Below are 21,167 nucleotides of genomic sequence, written 5' to 3' on the forward strand. Positions count from 1 at the left end.
CTGGTCACTGGCCCATTCCAATGACCAGCCCCTCCAGTCCGCACCTGCACGTGTAAAACTTTACACGCGCATGAACAGTGCAAAGGTAATTAAATCACCTTCGCACTGTTCATCACCTTCCTTTGCATTACAGCATTACAGTGCATGACACAAAAAAAACGGGATAATAGAGTGTTGCAACAGTGATGGTTTCCTTATGATTTTCTTTTCATTTCTGCATATTATCATAACATTATACGAAGAAGGCAGCTGATGAGGTCGTTGGCAGTGCTGGTGCGGCTCCTGGCGTTGCTGCTGCTGCTCCTCTCCTGGCATTGCTGCTGCTGCTGGGATGGAGGAGACGCTGCGGACGTTGACAGTGGTGTGGCTCCTGACGTTGCTGCTGCTGCTCCTCTCCTGGCGTTGCTGCTGCTGCTGGGATGGAGGAGACGCTGCGGTCGTTGACAGTGGTGTGGCTCCTGGCGTTGCTGCTGCTGCTCCTCTCCTGGCGTTGCTGCTGCTGCTGGGATGGAGGAGACGCTGCGGTCGTTGACAGTGGTGTGGCTCCTGGCGTTGCTGCTGCTGCTGGGACGGAGGAGATGCTGAGGTCGTTGACAGCGCTGGTGCGGCTCCCGGCGTTGCTGCTGCTGCTCTTCCTCCTGGTTTCCTTCCTCTCTTCTATTTCCTTACTCTCTTCCCTGCTCTCCTTTGTTTCCTTTTCTCCCGTTCAAACACTGAAACCTCTCTTCCTTCTTTTCAAAAACTCTCTCCTTTTCAAAAACTCTCCCCTTTTCCCCAAAACTCTCCCCCCTGGTGCAGCTGCTAAGAGCTGTATTTATAGGCAAAGGGGGAAGCGGGGACGCTGCTGCGCATGGGGAGCAGGGGACACCAGGCGAAGTCTCCAATAGGCGTGGCCTTGCAGGGCGCGCCTGCGCTGCTTTCCACTCCTAGGGTCTCCATCTGCATGCTGCGGGGAGGGAGGAACAATGCCGTTTGCTTTGGGTTCTGCTCCCCTTTTTATTATTATTATTAATTATATTTGCAGGGACCTCAAAAAAAAGGTTACAAACACGCGGCAGAATTTTCACTTCCTCATCGGGTATTCAAACATGCATATCTTGAGCTTCTGATATCGAAATTGAGCGATTCGAAAGCCCAAATTCATCTATGTGTGTAGGACTACAACTTTCACGGGGATTTAAGGTGAGATATAATTTTTTTACCGGACAAAATTGGGTCGCAATCTGGTTGGTCACAAAGGGTCTCCCGATCTAAATTCAGGGAACTGACAATGCCAAGCATCCTAGTTCGACCGAGAGTCTGCCATAAGAACAGTGAGCTCTAGGACCCGATAAAGGTGTAGGTCCATTCTTCAACATGTCACGAGTGACATAATTCCGTTAGGGAGGGTCAGATATTGCATGAAGCCCAGTCAGAATCAGGGCCTAAGTTGGAACAAAAAAAATATTGCGGCAGCAGCAGAACCAGGCTTTTTATTTCCACTTTTGAGGGATTTATTCACCCTTAAAGACCCTATAAAAAGGAATGAATTTGGCATTATGAAGACTTCTGATCAGTCTAAGAAAACCTGATGATTTTGGCAGCAAAGGGGAAGGATAAAAAGAGCAGAAAACAGCACAAACAGAGTTTCGAAAAAAAATATTTCTTTCATTTGCTTTTGTCAATCTTCCAGCAAACATGGGGTCCAAAAATGAGTAACAGCAGCTGCCCCCTCTTTACAATGCTTACGAAGCCAAACTTGTCAAGTGCTTCGCGTAGTAAGTGTTGTAAAGATAAACCGTCTGATCCTGCTAAAATCTCAACTGCCTTTCTTAAACAATGGTATCCCTATCAGATTTCTAGAAAAACTCCAAAATTTGAAATGGTCTCAATATCGGGTGACCTGCCCATCCTAAGATTCTTAGAAAACTCCATGCTTTTCTAAGAAACGGTCTCAATATCAGGTGACCGGCCCATCTTAAAATTCTTAGAAAACTCCACGCTTTTCCAAGAAACGGTTTCAATATCAGGTAACCGGCCCCTCTTAGAATTCCTAGAAAACTCCACGCTTTTCTAAGGAATGGTCTCAATATCGGGTGACCAGCCCCTCTTAAAATTCTTTAGAAAACTCCACGCTTTTCTAAGAAATGGTCTCAATATCGGGTGACCTGCCCATCTTAAGATCTTTAGAAAACTCCACGCTTTTCTAAGAAACGGTCTCAATATCAGGTGACCGACCCATCTTAAAATTCTTAGAAAACTCCACGCTTTTCCAAGAAACGGTTTTAATATCAGGTAACCGGCCCCTCTTAAAATTCCTAGAAAACTCCACGCTTTTCTAAGGAATGGTCTCACTATCGGGTGACCAGCCCCTCTTAAAATTCTTTAGACTTTTTTTAGAAAAACTCCATGCTTTTTCTAAAATGTGGTCTCAATGTCGGGTGACCTCAAGGAATGAAGTAGTGCTAGCTCACCAATCTCCTCCGTAGTTTCGTTGACCTTAGATTCTGTATCTCAGTGGTTCCCAAATACTTGGAACTAGTTTGGTTTTCGCCACCTTTCCTGCCAGTTTAATGTTTATGACAGTATAGTATGCATGCTTTTGTTACCTATTTTTGAAACATAGGTCCCCCTTTCCATTGTAGCCGTCTTTGAGCTCCTGTTTCCATTTATTTCCACGCGCTACACTTCCTATCCTTTTGGTGAAGAGGTCTTTGGTTTCTTCTGGGGCCCTTTCTTGCTCCATTGAGTATTGTCTTTTATTATTATTTTAAAAGGAAAACTCAAAAGATTTGGTTTTGTTCATGAAAACTGAAACTTTCAATGCAATTAGTAATTCCCATAAAAGATGCTTTTTCCGAAGTTATTATGATGATACCCTTTTTGGGTTTTGGTTAACTTTGGGCCCCTATGTACACTTCGTGCGCTCTTTGCCCCCAGTGTGGTGTGCAAAAACATGTCAAGTTTTGATTTGGTTTGATTCTCTCCAATTAATGGAGTCATCTTCTTAGTCATGCGTTAAAACAGCTCTTTTAAGTAAAAGATTTCAAATGCTATAAGATCATGCTTTTTATGAAGAAAGGTTTTTTTACAGAGAAAATTCATGGCCAAACTTTATTTTATTGATTGGGAAGCATAGTATTTCTTTATAGAGTCAGCCTTCACAGGTTTAACTAGATCTTCTCCATCCATTCCAGATAACAAATAAAGCTCCTCTTGAGAATGTTTTCTTTAACACGTAAGGGCCCTCATTGTTTGGCGCCCATTTACTTTGATCCTCTTCTGGTAAAGGTTATATTCAGTAAAAAAATCTCCTTCATAGAATCCTTGAGGTCGGAACTTCTTATCATATGATTATGCCATCTTTGGTGATGATAGATTGCAGCTATCCTCTTTTCACTGATCATATTCAACTATTCATACCTAACTTTTACCCATTCCACCTCTTCTAAACTCAGAGTCTACTAAAACTCTTAATGAGGGGTTTTTCCACTTTTAAAGGCATCATCGTCTCCATTCCATATACCCACGTATATGGGGTGGCTCCTATTGAGGTTCAGACTGCGGTGCGGTACGCGTAAAGGGTCAATGGCAACATTTCATGCCAACACTTGTACATGACTACCATCTTCTAAATAATCTTCTTGACATTCTTGTTAGTAGCTTCTACCGCACCATTCATCTTTGGCCTACATGGCAAGGAATTGGGATGCATGATTTTCAATTTAGCGCAGAGTTCTATTATCATCTTGCCAATTGAATTTCTGGGCATTATCAATTATAATCTTTTTCTGGTGGACCATACTGACAAATCAAATCTCTCAATAAATTTCTTCACCACTTTTTGCCTCTACATCATCCAAACATCTCAACCAAGTTCTGTCCGATGATTTCTTATACAAAGTTTCCCCATCAAGATCCCTTGCCAACCTTCTCAACGTCTTCTTGTTGATTTTGGATGCCCTCATGGGATATGTCTGGTTTTTTGGATGAAATTCTTGATATTATAGTACCAAGGGTTTCCATCTATTTCCCTCTACACTGAGCAACAATGAGCTGGGTTATTTCTGATATCACTGTGTACCGGTTGTACCTTGTGCCCAAAGTCTATTCTAGCCATAGAAGTTAATGTGACCCAAGCATCAACAAAATGTTTTCCTTCCATTCCTAAATGGGTGAACTTTATTTCCTCAACTTCTCTAGCCAATTTAGACAGGTATTCTTGGTAAGGTCCCAACTTCTCGTCCTTGGTTTGCCCTTTTCCTTTCACTTGGCAAATAATCAAAATCGGATATTGTTGTTATTGTACCCATACACATTTATTTTTCTAATATTCAGCTCCAATGCCACCTCTAAAACGAGAATGCAAGCTTCATACTCCTATGTTGTTATTGCACCCAAACTGCAACTTAACTAAAACCGAATACTACTTTTTATTAGGAGAGATTATCATTGCATCAGCTCTATTACCACATACGTTTACAACACCATCAAAGTACATAGTCCACCAATCTAATTTTCCTTCCTCAACTGAAAACACATCTTCATCAGGAGGTACTGCTTGATTTTCTCAAAAGCTTCTTCACACTCTTATTACAAATTCCGAGATTCTTCTTCCTTAACAATCGAAGATTGGGTCACAAGTCATGGTTAATTGGGATATAAACCGAGCAATGTAATTCAACCTTTCTAAGAACTTTCTTACATCCTTCTCATCCTTAGGAGTTGGCATAGATTAAATAGCCTTTACTTAACCAAGGTCCGCTTCTATCCTTTTGTCACTCATCTTAAATCCCAACAACTTCCTAGATTTCACCCCGAATGAACACCTTGCATGGTTAAGCATTAACTTGTACTTCCTTAATCTTTCAAATAATTCCTTCAATATTTGGACATGATTCATTCCCTCTCTAGATTTAGCAATCATGTCATCCCCAAATACTTCAATCTCTTTATGCATCATGTCGTGAAATAGAGTTACCATGGCCCTTTGGTAGATAGCCCCGACATTCTTTAACCAAAATAGGATAACCTTGAAACAAGGTTCCCCATGACGTTACCAATGTTGTCTTTTCCATATCCTCTTGTCATTTTTATCTGGTTGTAGCCCGAAAATCCATCAAAATATATGGAGTTATATGCTGCATTGTCAACTAACATCTCTATGCGTGGTAAACAAACCTTGATTTTATCTTCCTTTTTGTGTAATACCACTATGTTGGACACCCATTGTGGATATTTGACTACTTCTAGAAAATCGACGTTCAACTGCTTTTCAATTTCTACCTTTACTTTTTCTTAACCGATTTGCATCCTTCTACTAGTGGTACCCTATACAAACCAGGCACATCCTTGTAGGACCAGGCAAAAACATCTATAAAATCTCAAAGTAATTAACTCTTCTCTTTCTTTAGGAGTAATCATAGTCCCTATCTTCAAATTTTCTCTTATTTTTTCATTGCCCGCATCTGTGGTTTCAAGTTCCTCTCTGGCGGGTTTCCAAGCTTGTTCATGTTGTCCTATTTTCATCCACTTCTTCCTCTTCTATAGCTACTATGCTTTCTTAAGTTTGGCCATTCATTCTCAGTGTAAAGTGTAGATGTTTGTTTTGAAAGATCTGATTTGAAAACGGAAAGTGATGTGTAAAAACATCAAGATGAACTTTTGAAAATGCATGATCTCATTAAAGGAAAAAAATTGTCTCAAAACACTTGCTTGAGCAAACCGATTAGGTGCGCAACATCATTCCGAACTCCTTCAAGTTCCCTTTGGTACTGAGCTTCTGGTTGTGACCTTTCTTCGTTTTCCATTCTTTTTCTTTGTCGAGTGTTGTGGATTTTAGAAGGGGGACCTATGTTTCTTAATCTGCGAATGCGTGCATAGATGTATGAGAAAATGCATGATTGAGAATGCTTTGTATATTGGGTATGGATGCACTCTTCTTGTGAACGAATAATAGCCACCACCTTATAAACATAGGTTCTCGTCACATTGCTAGGAGTACTGCCTTTCAAGTCGTTTGCTTGAATCATATTCACCAAGAGACAAATTTTGCATAAGAAGATGGGTCAACGCCCTTTTCATTAATACTTGATAAGTTTATTACATTAAAAAAAGAAATACAAAATGTCGCGGGTCAACCCCTTTCCTCCACAAACTCTCTAGCCAAAGGTAAGAAGGTAAAACCGCGATTCTCAATCTTCCCTAGAAAAGCATCGGTTTCAGCTAGGCTTCGGCGATAGCGAATGATGTCCCCTCCTACATTCCGTGCATTGATTCTAATAATTCGAGCATGTGCAGCAGCTTCATCCATTTGCTCATCTGTCTTGCTCATCTTTTCTATGAGCAACATATTGGTTCTGTTCAAAGCAGTGTTGTTGGTGTCGATTTGATCCTTGTGTTTTTCCATTGCTACTAGCTTCTCGTCCAAATACTTCACCTTTTCACGTTCCTTGTCAAGTTTTATCCTCATAACTTTTATCTCATTCTTCTTAATTGCTAATTCTGTTTCAACAGCTTCAAAATCTTTCCTTTTAGTTTCTTCTTTTGCAATCCCCATTAAACGGCTTTCCAACTCCATATATTTCTTGCTCAAATCCTCATACTTCCCAATCCTATCCATCAATTCGGACTGGACTTGTGCAAATTTTCCTTGGAAATATTCTGCACTTCCTTGGCAATCGTTAAAGTCAATATCCATTGCTTCAAGTTCAGAGCAACTTTGCATCCAATCCAAACTCATCTCGCTTAGCTCCTTCTCACCTCTTTCCCTAGCAATCTTCTCCTCCCCTAGCTTTAACTCAAGCTTTGTTATTCGCGCATCTCTAGATTGTATCTGCTCATCTAGAAATGTTCTCCTTTTATCTTCTTTCAGCATCATTTCTTCCAACATTGCCTTGTCTTTTTTGCTTTTGCTCAACTCTGTTCTAAGTTTTTCCACTTGTCTTCTCAACTCCTCTTCATTATTAACCCTTTTCCTCTTAATAGGCTCTTCTACAGTTTGGGGAGATTTGACCCCTACACAAGGCATGGCTAAAGCAGCTAAGTCTCTCCATCTTGCATATCCTTCGCTTGCACTTGGACCTTTTAAACCTTCTATCTCAACCAAAACCAAATGCTTCCAATCTTGTTTGATGATCTCCAAAACTTCTTGTGCAATGGGATCTTTGAACAAACCAAAGAATTGAGCCATTCCTATAGTCCTTGGAACAAACTGCATGCCCCCAAACTGCCTTACCACCAGGGCAGGAGCATAACTCACATAACCTGTAATCCCTATCAATGGTACCCAACGTCTTTGTCCACAACTCATTAGGACTTTCACTGTCGTCACCCATGGGGCTCTCCACTTGAAATCACTATTAGGCAAACCTTCTAATTTGTCAACCCAACCTTGGTTGTCTAGATCTCCCCATTCTTCTTCTTCTACTAACTTCAGGGGTCTTTGGGTGAACCACCAAAAATTATTGAAGACAGGTTTTTTTGTTTCGATATGGCTAACCATCCAGATATACAACAACTGCGTGCAGCATCTCATTGCCCCTTTCCCGGTCCTCCTACAATGATTAAGCGTCAAGATGGTTTCAGCCAAAATAGCAACCACTGGATTGATTTGTGTATTCTCATACTCTACATAAGCAGCAGCGGCCTCCAAACTCACTAAACCTGTCTGACTTGGGAACAACACAAGGCCAAATATGCCCAAGGCAATCAATCTCTTTTTCTAATCCTGACTTCTTTTCTAGTTCAATTTCTAGCATCCTCCATTTCAGACCGGTAGCATTCTTTTCCAAAAACTTTTCCAAGTTGGAGATTCTGAGCAGTTTTGACAATTCGGGGATGATCTTGTTCGATCTCGAAGGCAAATAAATCCGATACAGATTGTTTGGAAACTCAGTCAACATCCCATATTCCTCCATAGTGGGACATAAGTCTATGCTTCCAAAAGAAAAACGCCGGTAGTATGGATCCCAAAAATGAATTATAGCTCGCACAGCTGGGTTTAAAACTTCTACCTTTGCAATTTCCATCAAACGTCCGTATTTATTAAAAAAATGCATCCTTATCCATATCATGAAAGTGAGTCGTTAACTTGTTCACCTCATTCATAATGCAATTCAGGTTCTTGATTGGTGACAGTTTCTTAGCATTGCTTCTAAGGCAGTCTCCTTCAGTCAATTGTGACAGTTCAGAATTTTTCCCATATTCTATGATGGAAAATTTAGTAATGGTGGCCATTTCGATCACAAGTCCTGCAATTCAAAATGCCGGGGGTTAGACTTGTTTTGATGCAAGAGGTATTATGGATCATACACCCTAAGGATAGGTTATAGTTCCTTTATGTGAGACATAGGGTAGGTTTACTACTTGGTCTCTAAACAAAGGGTCTCTTGCTGTCCCAGTGATCGCCCTCTTGAAGGCAATATGGGGGTTCAGCAGATAGTGGGATAGCACATGTACCAATCACTATCAGTCTAAACACTCAGCAAAGAGTTGGGGTTTACACAAACTTAAACCTTGACTCAAGTCGTAAGGCAAGCTGCTAGTCCCCCACCTAACTTAAAGTTTAATGTGTGCTCTTGACAAGATAGTAAAAAATACAAGTGATGCATGATAGGATGCAAATAAAATCTGTATCCATATCTGATATACCATGCATGACAAGATGTAAATATGCATGCTAAAGCTTTTAAACAAAGTATCATTCATATAAGAAAACAATAACACATGGCATAACACAAACAAAATACCAAGCCTAGTCCTAGCGTCCCCAATGGAGTCGCCATCCTGTCGCACCCTCCCGAGAGCTCGACGTCGCGGCGACCCAATCCTTCTTAGCGGGGATTGATGTTGGGGTCTTTCTGTTGTGAAAAAAAGGGAGTCGCCACCTAGTATTATGGTCACTAGGAAACCTAACTGGTCTTTCAGAGATTCTAAGGCAAGGGACTGGTTGCGTAAAGGGAAGGTTTTAGCACCCCTAGTACGCCCTACCTAAGGTAAGCTGCTTGGTGTTTGATTTGTCCTATAACTGTTAATATGTTGATGTTCTCTAAACCCATCAGTTTCCTAGGATAAGTCTGCTCTGATGAACGAAATCTAGGGTGCTCGCAAACCGTGCAGTAAAAAAAAATTTGAAATGTCCTCGATTACAATCAAGGCTTCTTTCAAGGATGTGTGTGGATTTATTATTCCTAGAAAATTATTTTGGATATTTACCACTCCGGGTTTCTTTATCCAAATATTAACAGTGAATAATAACAAATTATCCCCAACAATATTTTGGATATTCGTCCTTTAAGGATTTCTTTATCCAAACATTAGTGGTGAATAATAACAAATTATCCCCAATAATATTTTGGATATTCATCCTTTAGGGATTTCTTTATCCAAACATAAGTGGCGAATAATAGATGAATTCCCCAAAAATAAGATTTTTATATTTTTTGGAATATTGGCCAATACCCTTTGGAGTTTTACAAACATGTTGTAAAATCCAGAAATGCAAGAAAAATGATTTTTGTTGTGTTTAAGAAATCCATGCGAAAACACATTTTTGAAACTTCAAATATCTGTTTTTTTTTATAAAAGACATAAAAACAATGTTAGGGTATTGGCCGTATGCATGAAAACGAAACATTTTTATTTTTTGATATCTTGACGAAAACCGGGTATTTTCATACCGAATTTGTATTTTTACAATATAAAAATACAAACCATATTGATCCAAAATACAATAAACATAATTTGAGAACATCACATATTTTTATTTTTTTTGAAATAATTTTGAAGAAAGATTTCATTTTTTTATTTTTTTCGGGTTGGGCCCCACCCGGCCCATGTGACTGGGCTGGACCTAGCCAGCCTGCATAGCTGGGCTGGGCCTAACAAGCCCAGCCTGGTCACTGGCCCATGCCAATGACCAGCCCCTCCAGTCCGCACCTGCACGTGTAAAACTTTACACGCGCATGAACAGTGCAAAGGTAATTAAATCACCTTCGCACTGTTCATCACCTTCCTTTGCATTACAGCATTACAGTGCATGACACAAAAAAAACGGGATAACAGAGTGTTGCAACAGTGATGGTTTCCTTATGATTTTCTTTTCATTTCTGCATATTATCATAACATTATACGAAGAAGGCAGTAGGCATACCTGGTTTTTGCGAAGACAGCGAAGATGGTGGTGCTGTGATATCTCTTCCCCTCTCCGTGGTTCTTGGCGTGGCTGCTGGAAACCTTCCTCCTGGTGTTGCTGCTGCTGCTCTTCTCCTGGTGTTGCTGCTGCTGTGGGGATGGAGGAGCTGATGAGGTCGTTGGCAGTGCTGGTGCGGCTCCTGGCGTTGCTGCTGCTGCTCTTCTCCTGGTGTTGCTGCTGCTGTGGGGATGGAGGAGCTGATGAGGTCGTTGGCAGTGCTGGTGCGGCTCCTGGCGTTGCTGCTGCTGCTCCTCTCCTGGCATTGCTGCTGCTGCTGGGATGGAGGAGACGCTGCGGACGTTGACAGTGGTGTGGCTCCTGACGTTGCTGCTGCTGCTCCTCTCCTGGCGTTGCTGCTGCTGCTGGGATGGAGGAGACGTTGCGGTCGTTGACAGTGGTGTGGCTCCTGACGTTGCTGCTGCTGCTCCTCTCCTGGCGTTGCTGCTGCTGCTGGGATGGAGGAGACGTTGCGGTCGTTGACAGTGGTGTGGCTCCTGGCGTTGCTGCTGCTGCTGGGACGGAGGAGATGCTGAGGTCGTTGACAGCGCTGGTGCGGCTCCCGGCGTTGCTGCTGCTGCTCTTCCTCCTGGTTTCCTTCCTCTCTTCTGTTTCCTTACTCTCTTCCCTGCTCTCCTTTGTTTCCTTTTCTCCCGTTCAAACACTGAAACCTCTCTTCCTTCTTTTCAAAAACCCTCCTCTTTTCAAAAACTCTCTCCTTTTCAAAAACTCTCCCCTTTTCCCCAAAACTCTCCCCCTGGTGCAGCTGCTAAGAGCTGTATTTATAGGCAAAGGGGGAAGCGGGGACGCTGCTGCGCATGGGGAGCAGGGGACACCAGGCGAAGTCTCCAATAGGCGTGGCCTTGCAGGGCGCGCCTGCGCTGCTTTCCACTCCTAGGGTCTCCATCTGCATGCTGCGGGGAGGGAGGAACAATGCCGTTTGCTTTGGGTTCTGCTCCCCTTTTTATTATTATTATTAATTATATTTGCAGGGACCCCAAAAAAAAGGTTACAAACACGCGGCAGAATTTTCACTTCCTCATCGGGTATTCAAACATGCATATCTTGAGCTTCTGATATCGAAATTGAGCGATTCGAAAACCCAAATTCATCTATGTGTGTAGGACTACAACTTTCACGGGGATTTAAGGTGAGATATAATTGTTTTACCGGACAAAATCGGGTCGCAATCTGGTTGGTCACAAAGGGTCTCCCGATCTAAATTCAGGAAACTGACAATGCCAAGCATCCTAGTTCGACCGAGAGTCTGCCATAAGAACAGTGAGCTCTAGGACCCGATAAAGGTGTAGGTCCATTCTTCAACATGTCACGAGTGACATAATTCCGTTAGGGAGGGTCAGATATTGCATGAAGCCCAGTTAGAATCAGGGCCTAAGTTGGAACAAAAAAAATATTGCGGCAGCAGCAGAACCAGGCTTTTTATTTCCACTTTTGAGGGATTTATTCACCCTTAAAGACCCTATAAAAAGGAATGAATTTGGCATTATGAAGACTTCTGATCAGTCTAAGAAAACCTGATGATTTTGGCAGCAAAGGGGAAGGATAAAAAGAGCAGAAAACAGCACAAACAGAGTTTCGAAAAAAAATATTTCTTTCATTTGCTTTTGTCAATCTTCCAGCAAACATGGGGTCCAAAAATGAGTAACAGTAGTTATTTTGTTATCTTTGTTGATGCGCACACTAAATATATCTGGTATTATCCGCTTGTTGCGAAATCTGATGTATTTTCCACATTTCAACGTTTTCAGACACTTGTTGAGCGTCAGTTTTCTCTTAAAATTAAATCTGTTCAAACTGATTGGGGTGGTGAATATCGAAAATTAAATAATTTTTTTCAAACCATTGGTATTCATCATCGATTAATTTGTCCTCATACTCATGAACAAAATGGCACAGTTGAACGTCGTCATAGACATATTGTCGAAACTGGCCTAACCCTTTTAGGCCAGTGTAATGCCCCATTGCGTTTTTGGAACTATGCTATGGAATCATCGGTATATCTTATTAATCGCATGCCTACTCATGTTCTTCAAAATAAATCTCCTTTTGCGTGTCTGTTTCATCGCACTCCTGATTATAACTTCCTACGTACATTTGGGTGTCTTTGTTTTCCATTTTTAGGTCCATATCATGCTCATAAATTAGATTTTCGGTCTTCTCCTTGTGTGTTTTTAGGCTATAGCTCGTCTCATCTTGGTTATCGGTGTCTTGATTTAGAGTCTGGTCGTGTCTATGTCTCCCGTCATGTCCGTTTTCATGAATGTGTCTTTCCTTTTAAAAAGTCTGAACAGGTAACACCACCCCCGGTTCCCCCCACTCCACCTACCTACCTTCCATCCTTGCATCCCCTTTCCAGTTTTCAGCCTATTCCTTCCCAAATCGGCAGAACACACAACTCACCTTTGCCCCTTGCCGCACCTCCCCAGCTTGCCCCCTTGCCCATTGATTCAGCTGACCCTGCCTCACCACCCCACACAGCCATACTGTCACCACGTGCTTGTCTTTCCAATGATTATTGTGCAGGAACAGGTTCTGAATTGCAGGATTCAGTAGCGGCACAACCCAGCACCTCCCTGGCTTCACCTCCTGGTCTGCAATTTTGTGTTGATCTCTCCTCTTATCCTCTTCAGCACATTCCAGGTACAGGTCCTGCTACTCCATGTCCTGCTGCTTCTAAACACCCCATGGTTCTTCGTCCGAGACAGCCCAAGAACAGCGCTGACCACCACCACGACAGCCACATCTGCTGCCTCCTTCAGTCGGGTAGCTTCTCCTCCCTCACATGAGCCTCTTATTTTTCCTAATGCTAACAGATATGAGGTGTGGCATAATGCTATGCGTGAGGAAATTCAGGCCTTACGCGCAAACAGAACATGGACTTTAGTGTCGTTTCATCCGTCCATGAATGTTATTGGTAGCCGATGGGTTTACAAAATTAAACGCCGATCTGATGGTAGCATTGAGAGGTATAAGGCGCGCCTAGTTGCTAGGGGCTTCACTCAGCAAGAAGGTATTGATTACTCAGAAACTTTTAGTCCTGTTATCAAACAGGCAACGGTACGCTTAGTGTTCTCCATTGCAGTTTCGAGTGGTTGGAAAATTCATCAGCTTGACATTCATAATGCATTTCTAAATGGAGTCCTTGATGAAGAGGTTTACATGAAACAACCTCTAGGTTTTGTTGATTCTGCTCTCCCAGGTCATGTATGTCGATTGCATAAATCTCTATATAGGTTAAAACAGGCTTCGCGGGCTTGGTACACTCGTCTAAATGACTTCCTATTATCCATTGGTTTTCATGCTTCTAAAGTGGATACCTCATTGTTTATCTTCTCGGTTGGTAGCGATATTTGTTATCTTTTGGTTTATGTTGATGATATTCTGCTTACGGGTAATAATGTTGTTCTGCTACAACGCCTCATTCAGCTACTGAGCTCAGAATTTAAACTTCGGGATTTGGGTGATGTTCATTATTTTTTGGGTATTGAAGTACAGTGTACTGGTCTGGGACTTATGCTTTGCCAACATAAGTATACACTTGACATCCTCACACGAGCTAGTATGTTATCCTGTAAACCAGTTGATACTCCCATTTCGGCATCCAAAGCCACCATTATGCCGGATCCATTGTTTTCTGATGCTAGTCGTTTTCGGCAACTTGTTGGTGCTCTCCAATATCTCACTTTCACACACCCGGATATTTGCTTTGCTGTTAACCGGGTCTGTCAGTTTATGCATGCTCCTACAGAATCTCATTGGGCTGCCGTGAAACGCATCTTGCGTTATCTTCGTGGTACGGCATCACATGGTTTACATATTACTCGCAGCTCTTCCTTTGCTTTACATGGTTTTACAGATGCAGATTGGGCTGGTAGTATTGAGGATAGAAAGTCTACAGGTGGTTACCTTGTGTTCTTTGGTCAGACGCCGATTTCGTGGAAATCGAGTAAGCAACGCACTGTTGCTCGTTCTTCGACGGAAGCTGAGTACAAAGCCTTAGCCGATGGCACGGCTGAAGTTATCTGGCTTCAGTACTTGTTAACAGATCTTCAGATTCCGACTGCTTCTGCTCCTATTATCTGGTGTGACAACCTTGGTGCCACGTATTTGTCCGCAAACCCTGTATTTCATGCTCGCACAAAACATATTGAGATTGATTATCATTTTGTCCGAGATAGAGTTGCGAAGAAGGAGATTCAAATTTGTTTTATTTCCTCTCGGGATCAACTTGCCGATGTCTTCACTAAGCCACTTCCTGCTTCTTCGTTTACTGCTTTTAGATTCAAGCTTCGGGTTGATCCTCCACCCTCAGCTTGAGGGGGCGTATTATAGAATGTAACTATATAGGAAATATTGTAATCATATTCTTATGTGGTAATCTCCACCTTTACTATTGTATATTGCCCTACTCATATATATAGAAAGGGTTGGCTAACTATTAGGTCAAGCCTCCTAATTATTTCTCAATTAGCCTGAGGTTAAGAAAAGGGGAGAGGCAGGTTCACGGTTTATGCTATAGGATTGGGTCTCAAAGTTTTGATTTTTATGTGTATACGAACTTACTCCTTTCTGTTGAAAATGATGGGTCATGCCATGTTTAGGATTTGAGTCGTAAGGCTGGTTTAGCTTTCCAGTTTTGATGACTGTGAGAGACCGTAGGTTTTAAAGGGTTGTCGCCGTCCCCGCCTTCCTTTGGTTTGAGCGTCTCTGTGCAACTGGAATATTGCAGGGGAATAGTTATGGCTTATAGGTGCAGAAGGAAGAGTAGAAAACGTGAGGGAAGTTTCCTTTTCAGGAGGGGTTGTTTTCTTTAGACTCTCAGATCACGTTCTCTGTTTTTAAAACAAGATAGCTGGCCATTGGTTCTAATATATAGGATAAAAGCATGCCCCTCAAGTTTCTTTCCTTTCACGAGCAGGGCAGTGTTCCAAATTTAGAATGACAGAGGACGGGTTGTGGGGCACCGAAACTGGCATATGATGTTGAGTTCAAAATGTTACTTTTGTAGTTTGAAGTTCAGCTACTAATCTTTGCGGAATTTTGGAGTTCAAAATGTTACTACCACTACACCTAAATGCAAAATGTTACTTTTTAGGATAACAGCGATTAATCGTTGTTTTTTTTGGAGTTCAAAAAGTTAGTTTCAGGAATTTACCCCATGTGACAACTTGTTCTTATGATGTTTTGCAAGCTTTGGCTGTGATATTTGCATTTAATTGTTGTGATAAAAACATTTTTTTTATCAAAAATATAAAAATGTTTTTGTGTGCTGCATACGGCCAATACCCTAACATATTTTAAATTGTTTTTTTTTAAAGACAAATATTCGAGGTTTCAAAAAATGTGTTTTAGCATGGATTTCTTAAACATAAAAAATTATTTTTCTTGCATCTTGGATTTTATAATATGTTTATAAATTCCAAAGGGTGTTGGCCAATATTCCAAAAAATATAAAAATCTTATTTTTGGGAATTCATTTTTTATTCACTATTAATGTTTGGATAAAGAAATCCCAAAGGGATAAATATCTAAAATATTATTAGGAATAATTTGTTATTCATTAGTAATGTTTGGATAAAGAATCCCCAAAGGGGTTAATATCCAAAATATTATTAGGAATAATTTGTTATTATTCATTACAAATGTTTGGATAAAGAAACCCCAAAAGGGGTTAATATTTAAAATATTATTGGGAATAATTCGCCATTGCTCATCGTTAATATTTAGATAAAGAAACCCCAAGGGGTAAATATCAAAAAATATTTTTTAGGAATAACAAGTCATTATCCCTTAATAATATAAGGGCAAAAAAACCTATGAAAGGTAAATGTCCAAAATATTGTTAATAGGAACACAACTTGTTTATTTTTAATATAAGGGCAGATTTATGCCTAAAATTTTATTTAGAACAATGTAATCGCACATCCTTGAAAGAAGCCTAAATTATAATTGGGGACATTTCAAAATTTTGATTCCACAGTTTATGAGTCAAGGAAATATGAAATACTAAGGCAAAAATGGGCTTTTAAAGCACCTTGAATTTCCTTAAATTTCTAACTTAGTTTTTTTTTGTTTCTCTTCCCTGCGATTTACGAGTCGCGAAACACTTGAAATACTAAGGGAAAAATGAGCTCTTAAGCGCATTGAATCTCCTCAGATTTCTATCTTAGATGTCTCTAAATTCATAAATTCTAAATTTATTTCAAATCAAGCATAGACTTCAAGAGATCTGCACCGTTTCTCTTTGGCACTCTATAGACATATCTAAAGGTATGATCCGTATTGGCCAAGGGTTCTTTCCCGTAGACTTTAAACCCAAGTTCGTTCATCATAGCAGACTTATCCTAGGAAACTGATGGGATTAGAGAACATCAACACCATAGCAATTATAGGCGAACCAAACACCAAGCAGCTTATCTTAGGTAGGGCGTACTAGGGGTGCTAAAACCTTCCCTTTACGCAACCAGTCCCTTTCCTTAGAATCTCTGAAAGACCAGTTAGGTTTCCTAGTGACCATAATACTAGTGGCGACTCCCTTTTTCACAAAACAAAGACCCCGACATCAATCCCTGCTACCAGGAAGGGTCGCCGCGACATCGAGCTCTCGCGAGGGTACGACACATGTGACATTATTATATTTATGTAAACACATAATTGTTATTAATAAAAGCTTAATTTAACTATAATATTCATATAATATTAGATTAATGAATTTAATATTTGATTTATGAATCTATAGTAAAGATAAAGCCCATGAGACAAAAATGTTTTGCAAAGAAAATTTTAAAGTTATTATAATTATAGGATTCCTATTGTATCAAAACATTGTTCCTAAAATGTACTATCTTAAATATTGGATATTTATTAGAGCCATAGAGAATGGTACATATTTTATTCTTTTCTTTATGAAAGGAAGCAATTATCTCATAAGATGAGGTATATAATTAATATATAGGTGCTTGCATAAGATATGTACACTAAATTGACTCGCATAAGAATTCCATATAAAGAGTTTACCTATGTCTATGGAAAGGCTCATATGATGGTTGTGTAAGTAATGCTTAGACTTGAGATCACTAAGTTATCTTATATAAAAAAATGTTATGTTTTGATCCTATTACATGTTATCTTAATCAAGGTAACAAATGGGCATACATTGAGTATAACATGGACTATATGAAGGTACTTGAGTGATTAAAATAGGATTCATCACCCTAGGTGAATTATGAAAAAATATTTTATTTGTTCTCAAATAGTATTGACTGAGAAATCCTTGGTCAAGGTGGAATGAGAATTGAAAAAAGTTTCAATTCTTATTTAAATTATCAATGACTATCAAGTACACAATAAACATCGTTTAACATGACAAACATACTTCATGCTTTAATGTTAAATCAGGATATTATTGATGAAAAGATTTTAATTACACTGAGAAACCGATCACTAAAAAGTTAAGACAAACCACTAATGACTTTTATAATATTTGATGGATCATGACACGTTACTAGACGATGCACCTAATTTTCAAATATAAATTAATCAATTATTGATTTGATAATAAATTAAATTGTTTAATTCTATTTAATTAGAATTAGAATTTATATTCGAGCTATCATATTAGGAACCTAATGGGTCACACACATTAAGAAACATTAGTCAGAAATTAAACTAGGATGATTTAATTAAGTATGACTTGATTAAAATATATTTTAGAAATTAATTAATACATATATTATATTTCTAGACCTAGAAAAATCAAGGACTTGATTGAGTTAATTTGTAAAATTATCCTGAATTAGTACGTGGATATTATTCAAGGGACAAATTGATATTTTTGCTAATTTATATGGTTTTTCAGATTTTCCTATAAATAATAAGTCATGCCTCTTATTTTTTTGGGGTTTCATGTTAGACAGAAAAACTATGTAAGTCACATGATATAGAGCTAACACTCTAATCATAGCAACCACTCTCTTCTAAATAAAGATTTAAGAGATTTCTTACTGGTGGTTTGTGTGGATTATTGTTGGAGGCCAGACAAATTGGACGGCTTGTGGTTTGCAACAACTTAAACCTTTAAAGAATTATTTAAAGTCAAAGAAGATCATATCTTTAGGTTCTAGATCCGTCTCATATAATATTAGAGAATCCTGAATAATTTTATTTTATTATTTTCCATGCATGCATGCTATTCAGAAATCTCAACATCATTAACCTCTTAAACGCGCAATGGCAGACTGTAACATGTTGTCACATTTATGATATTGAGAGGAACATTCAAAATGAAAAATCAAGTCACAAAATGATGTATCACCAAAAATATGTGAGGCGGAGGGCCAAGTCCTCGAATGCAGAAGACGAAAAAGATCTAGACCTATACGATGTCTTGGTCTTCCTTAATTTTGTTTATATAAATTATATGTACTGGAAGAGAAAAGTAAAGAGAGATTGAGGGGGAACATTAATTAAATTAGAAAAATCAAGTCACAACCAAAAATATGTAACGGAGAAGACGAAAAAGACCTAGACCTATACGATGTCTTGGTCTTCCTTAATTTTGTTTACATACATTATACGTACACATAATTAAACTAGGGTTGTCCATGTATATATATATATATATATATATATATATATAGGCAGGAATACATTTCCTAGCCATTTAATTTGGATCCGAGAAGGTAAAAATAATGGATGAGCTGCACAAGATTGCAAGGGCGTATTACACCACTGCCAATGAAGAGAGCAAATCGCAAGGTAAAAGATTTTTCAATAGCATAGATCATGACGGGAATAGACGAATAACCATTCAAGAGTACCTGCCATACATGAAGCGGAACGGTCACACAAAAATGGCGAATCGTCCCTTTTTCGACTATCTAAACGAAAGTAGAACTGGCAAACTAGAGTTTATGGAAGTGATGACTCTCTTCTACATAATTAAGAGTGGAAGAAAATTTTGTGATGGATGCGATGGGCTTCTAAAGGGAACGTTTTTCTCATGCACCGACTGCTTTGATCTTGATGATGAGTCCTTCAATCTTTGCAGTGAATGTTTTACTGAAAGCAGTTATGTCCACGACCACAGACATTTTTTGGATAACTATATTATTCTTGAAAACATGAAGATGACACTTGCAGAAAAGGAGCAGGAGATCAGGAAGATGAAAGCTGCAATGGCGAATTATCAGGTATCCTAGCTAAGCTATATATTTTTCTGTTATTTCACTTATCATGTCACAACTATATATATTGTACATAAACAAATAAATCAATCACACTGGTGTCAAATTCCTTTCAATAATAATAATAATTTTCCTAGATACTTGTTAACCCAACTCGATTTTGATTTTATATTTCAGGTCCAAAATGCGGTTGCTAGCGATGCAATTGTCTTGTATAATCAAAGTCGATCAAGTGTGAGTTGATTGGTTCTTATATATCATTTAGTAATTATTGTCCAGTCAAATCTGCTATTATCCAATAAGAATATATCATCAAACGAAACCCTCTACATAAAATATATTAGTATATATATACGATCGGGTAGCTAAGTAATTATATGTACATATACAGCACTATTTATTTTATATATATATATATATATATATATATATATATATATATATATAAAATAGCAATCATCTCAAGATTCTCTTCATCAAGGTGATATTTTTTTACGTCCATGTCTCTCTAATTAAGTTGAGCTATCAAGAAGCTTGAAACCCCATTATGATTATTTCTTCTTCTTTTTTAATTTTTCTACGGGGGTAAGACCCATGACTTGTTGATACTAATAACTTGTTGGTCCTGCTTCTCTCTTTCTTTTACTAGGTCTTCGCGACTGTGTTTCAGGCATTTGCTACGGCGGCGGCAACGTGTTCTACCTGTACTATCATGTGAAAGATTTGGTGCATGGTCCTGACTTTCGAAACCCATGCAAGCATAATAATCTGGGAATATATAAACCAGAGAGTATGCATGTATCCGGTTACGAAGTTTCTATCCTTTATGAATCTGTCATGTATTTGGATTTTGAATAACGAGGCTATGTATTTAGCCATGTTTGGATTTTGAATTGTTATTAATACCATGGTTATTGTATTTTTATGCCATGTATTTGGATTTTGAATAACGAGGCTATGTATTTAGCCATGTTTGGATTTTGAATTGTTATTAATACCATGGTTATTGTATTTTTATGTTTGTGGGTTTTTTTCCTTGCCTTTATTCCTCAGTTATCACGCATGGCATGATCATCAAACCTGGATATTGATATAGAGATTTTATATATCTCCCTTCCTTGTGTTTAGCCAACACTACAGGAAAAAAAATCAACAAGAAATATTGATGGAAAAATTCTCATATGTAGATTACAGTGAGTTTTACCAACGAAACAATTCCTCTTAATATCTGTCCATAAACACCGACAAAAAATCTTTATTAGTGTACACTGGAGGAATTAAAGTGGAAAACGAATGATTAAAAAAAAAGAGATATAATGAAGTGTCATTTTTACAGACAAAAATACCGATAAAATAAACCTGTTGGTAATATTCATCCATGAATCTATCAATAATATTTAATTTATGATATGTTGAGCGACCCCCCCTCTCCTCCTCCCCCATTCGTTCTTCTTCCTCCATTTTCTTTGCAAAAAACAGCAACCCCCCTCCTAAAATGCATGCCAAAACACATATATTTTTTGTTTTTCTATGAAAATATTAAACGATATGATTCTTTTTGTTATATTTTTTAGAGATTTAACCATATGCAACATAAAAAAAAAAACACTTATTTGTAGTTTTCTAGAAAAACAAAATGACCCTGAGAGGTTTAAAAGGAATTTTTCTAAAAAAAACACACCCTAAAATAAAAATAAAAAATAAAAAAGCAAACCAAAACAAAAGCAAAAGTTGATTTATTTTAAATTATTACTAAAAGTTAAGACAAACCACTAATGACTTTTATAATA

The 21,167-nt window shown here is 38.8% G+C and overlaps 2 protein-coding genes across 2 annotated transcripts; one reads left to right on the plus strand and one right to left on the minus strand.

Annotated features, from left to right (window-relative positions):
• Nucleotides 1–232: 232 nt before the first annotated feature.
• On the minus strand, nt 233–2,725 carry LOC133699361 (uncharacterized). Its single transcript, XM_062122597.1, has 2 exons — nt 2,589–2,725; nt 233–677 (listed from the first exon to the last, which is right to left on the minus strand). The coding sequence occupies exons 1-2, from the start codon at nt 2,723–2,725 to the stop codon at nt 233–235; spliced, it is 582 nt and encodes a 193-aa protein (XP_061978581.1).
• Nucleotides 2,726–18,833: 16,108 nt separating this feature from the next.
• LOC133699170 (uncharacterized) lies at nt 18,834–20,394 on the plus strand. Its single transcript, XM_062122328.1, has 3 exons — nt 18,834–19,383; nt 19,555–19,611; nt 20,027–20,394. The coding sequence occupies exons 1-3, from the start codon at nt 18,883–18,885 to the stop codon at nt 20,093–20,095; spliced, it is 627 nt and encodes a 208-aa protein (XP_061978312.1). The 5' UTR covers nt 18,834–18,882; the 3' UTR covers nt 20,096–20,394.
• Nucleotides 20,395–21,167: the final 773 nt, after the last annotated feature.

This window comes from Populus nigra, chromosome 7, assembly GCF_951802175.1.
Source record: "Populus nigra chromosome 7, ddPopNigr1.1, whole genome shotgun sequence".
Lineage (NCBI taxonomy): Eukaryota > Viridiplantae > Streptophyta > Magnoliopsida > Malpighiales > Salicaceae > Populus > Populus nigra.

Bases quoted from the DNA above. Each gene is read 5' to 3' on its own strand.
- LOC133699361 (XM_062122597.1), bottom strand. From the start codon at position 2,725: ATGGAGCAAGAAAGGGCCCCAGAAGAAACCAAAGACCTCTTCACCAAA. The intron at 678-2,588 runs GTAACAAAAGCA...AAAGGAGAGCAG, and splicing joins GACCTATGTTTCAAAAATAG to GGAAGAGAGTAAGGAAATAG.
- LOC133699170 (XM_062122328.1), top strand. From the start codon at position 18,883: ATGGATGAGCTGCACAAGATTGCAAGGGCGTATTACACCACTGCCAAT. The intron at 19,384-19,554 runs GTATCCTAGCTA...TTTATATTTCAG, and splicing joins CTGCAATGGCGAATTATCAG to GTCCAAAATGCGGTTGCTAG. The intron at 19,612-20,026 runs GTGAGTTGATTG...TTCTTTTACTAG, and splicing joins ATAATCAAAGTCGATCAAGT to GTCTTCGCGACTGTGTTTCA.